Genomic DNA, 1173 nt, shown 5'->3' with positions numbered 1-1173 from the left:
CAAGATACATGACTCACATATCCCTTGAAGGGGAGTTGCAAATAATTCAAGAAATAGCTTATGATTGTTACAATGACATGAACGAGCCGTTGTTCAGCAACAACCCCTCGCTCTCGCTGCCTACTCCTTATACAATTTCCGATACCAAAAACAAGTTCATTGTGGTTGGTTGTGATGCTTTAGCACTATTTCAAGGCCACCGGGGGGATGAGAACTACACAACCGGGTGTATGTCAATATGTAACGACAATGTTGGCAGTGCTAATGCATCTTGCTCTGGTATTGGGTGCTGCCAAACTTCCATCCCTAGTGGTCTTCAGAGTCTTGGTATGAAAGTGAGTAGTTTTTACAATCACTCGTACATAACAAGCCACTGCGGCTATGCCTTGATAGTGCAAGAAGACCAATTCACATACTCTGGGAATAAAAGCATTACAGATCTATTAGGCATTGAACAGCTTCCAATGGTTGTTAACTGGGGAATTGGAGATGAGCCATGTGATGCAGCTGAAAAGAAGCTGGATTATTCATGCAAGAAAAATAGCGAGTGTGTCAACCGGACCATCACTATTGGGTCTGGGTCGTCTGGTTACTTTTGCCAGTGCTTGCCAGGTTATGAAGGGAACCCATATCTTCCAGATGGTTGCCAAGGTGATCAATCTATAGTTCTACACACACGTACACCTATATCAAAATATCAAATATGAAAATCTTATATAACCTATATACAACAATATATGATTGGAAAGTAAAGCTGAAAATCGAGAATGTACATTATACATAAGTGATATATATCATATGGTATTCTTTTCAGATATTGATGAGTGCGAGGCTAACCCCTGCAATGGACTGAATGGAGTATGTCTAAATACACCAGGGAATTACTCTTGTTTATGTAGCAAAGGCTACAAAAACAATGGCCCGAATGGAAAGTGCATCAAAGACAATTCCAGCAACCGTCTCCTGCTTATAGTTCTTTCGTTGGGTATGCACTTAATATACTCTTCCTAGTCTACTGACCTCTTTGACTTACACTTTCCTAATCCCTCCCATATGAGGAAAGTCATTACCAATCGAACTTTCACCTCAGGAAATGGTTCTATACAAATATAAGTTATAATGACTGTTGACCTCTATATGTGCAGGTATTTCTGTAGGTCTATTTGTGATTTT

At 40.0% G+C, this 1173-nt stretch overlaps 1 protein-coding gene across 1 annotated transcript; it reads left to right on the top strand.

The window, feature by feature from the left end:
• Nucleotides 1–8: 8 nt before the first annotated feature.
• On the top strand, nucleotides 9–1153 carry LOC101297974 (wall-associated receptor kinase 2-like; the record flags this gene model as incomplete). The annotated part of the gene is made up of 3 exons (XM_004309227.1): nucleotides 9–651; nucleotides 815–985; nucleotides 1146–1153. Coding segments are annotated over exons 1-3 (822 nt in total), but the record flags the coding sequence as incomplete, so codon positions are not given.
• Nucleotides 1154–1173: the final 20 nt, after the last annotated feature.

This window comes from Fragaria vesca, unplaced genomic scaffold (assembly GCF_000184155.1).
Source record: "Fragaria vesca subsp. vesca unplaced genomic scaffold, FraVesHawaii_1.0 scf0509993, whole genome shotgun sequence".
Taxonomy (NCBI): Eukaryota; Viridiplantae; Streptophyta; class Magnoliopsida; order Rosales; family Rosaceae; genus Fragaria; species Fragaria vesca.
The sequence above is the reverse complement of the archived record's forward strand: the minus strand, read 5'-3'. Positions and strand labels throughout refer to the sequence as shown.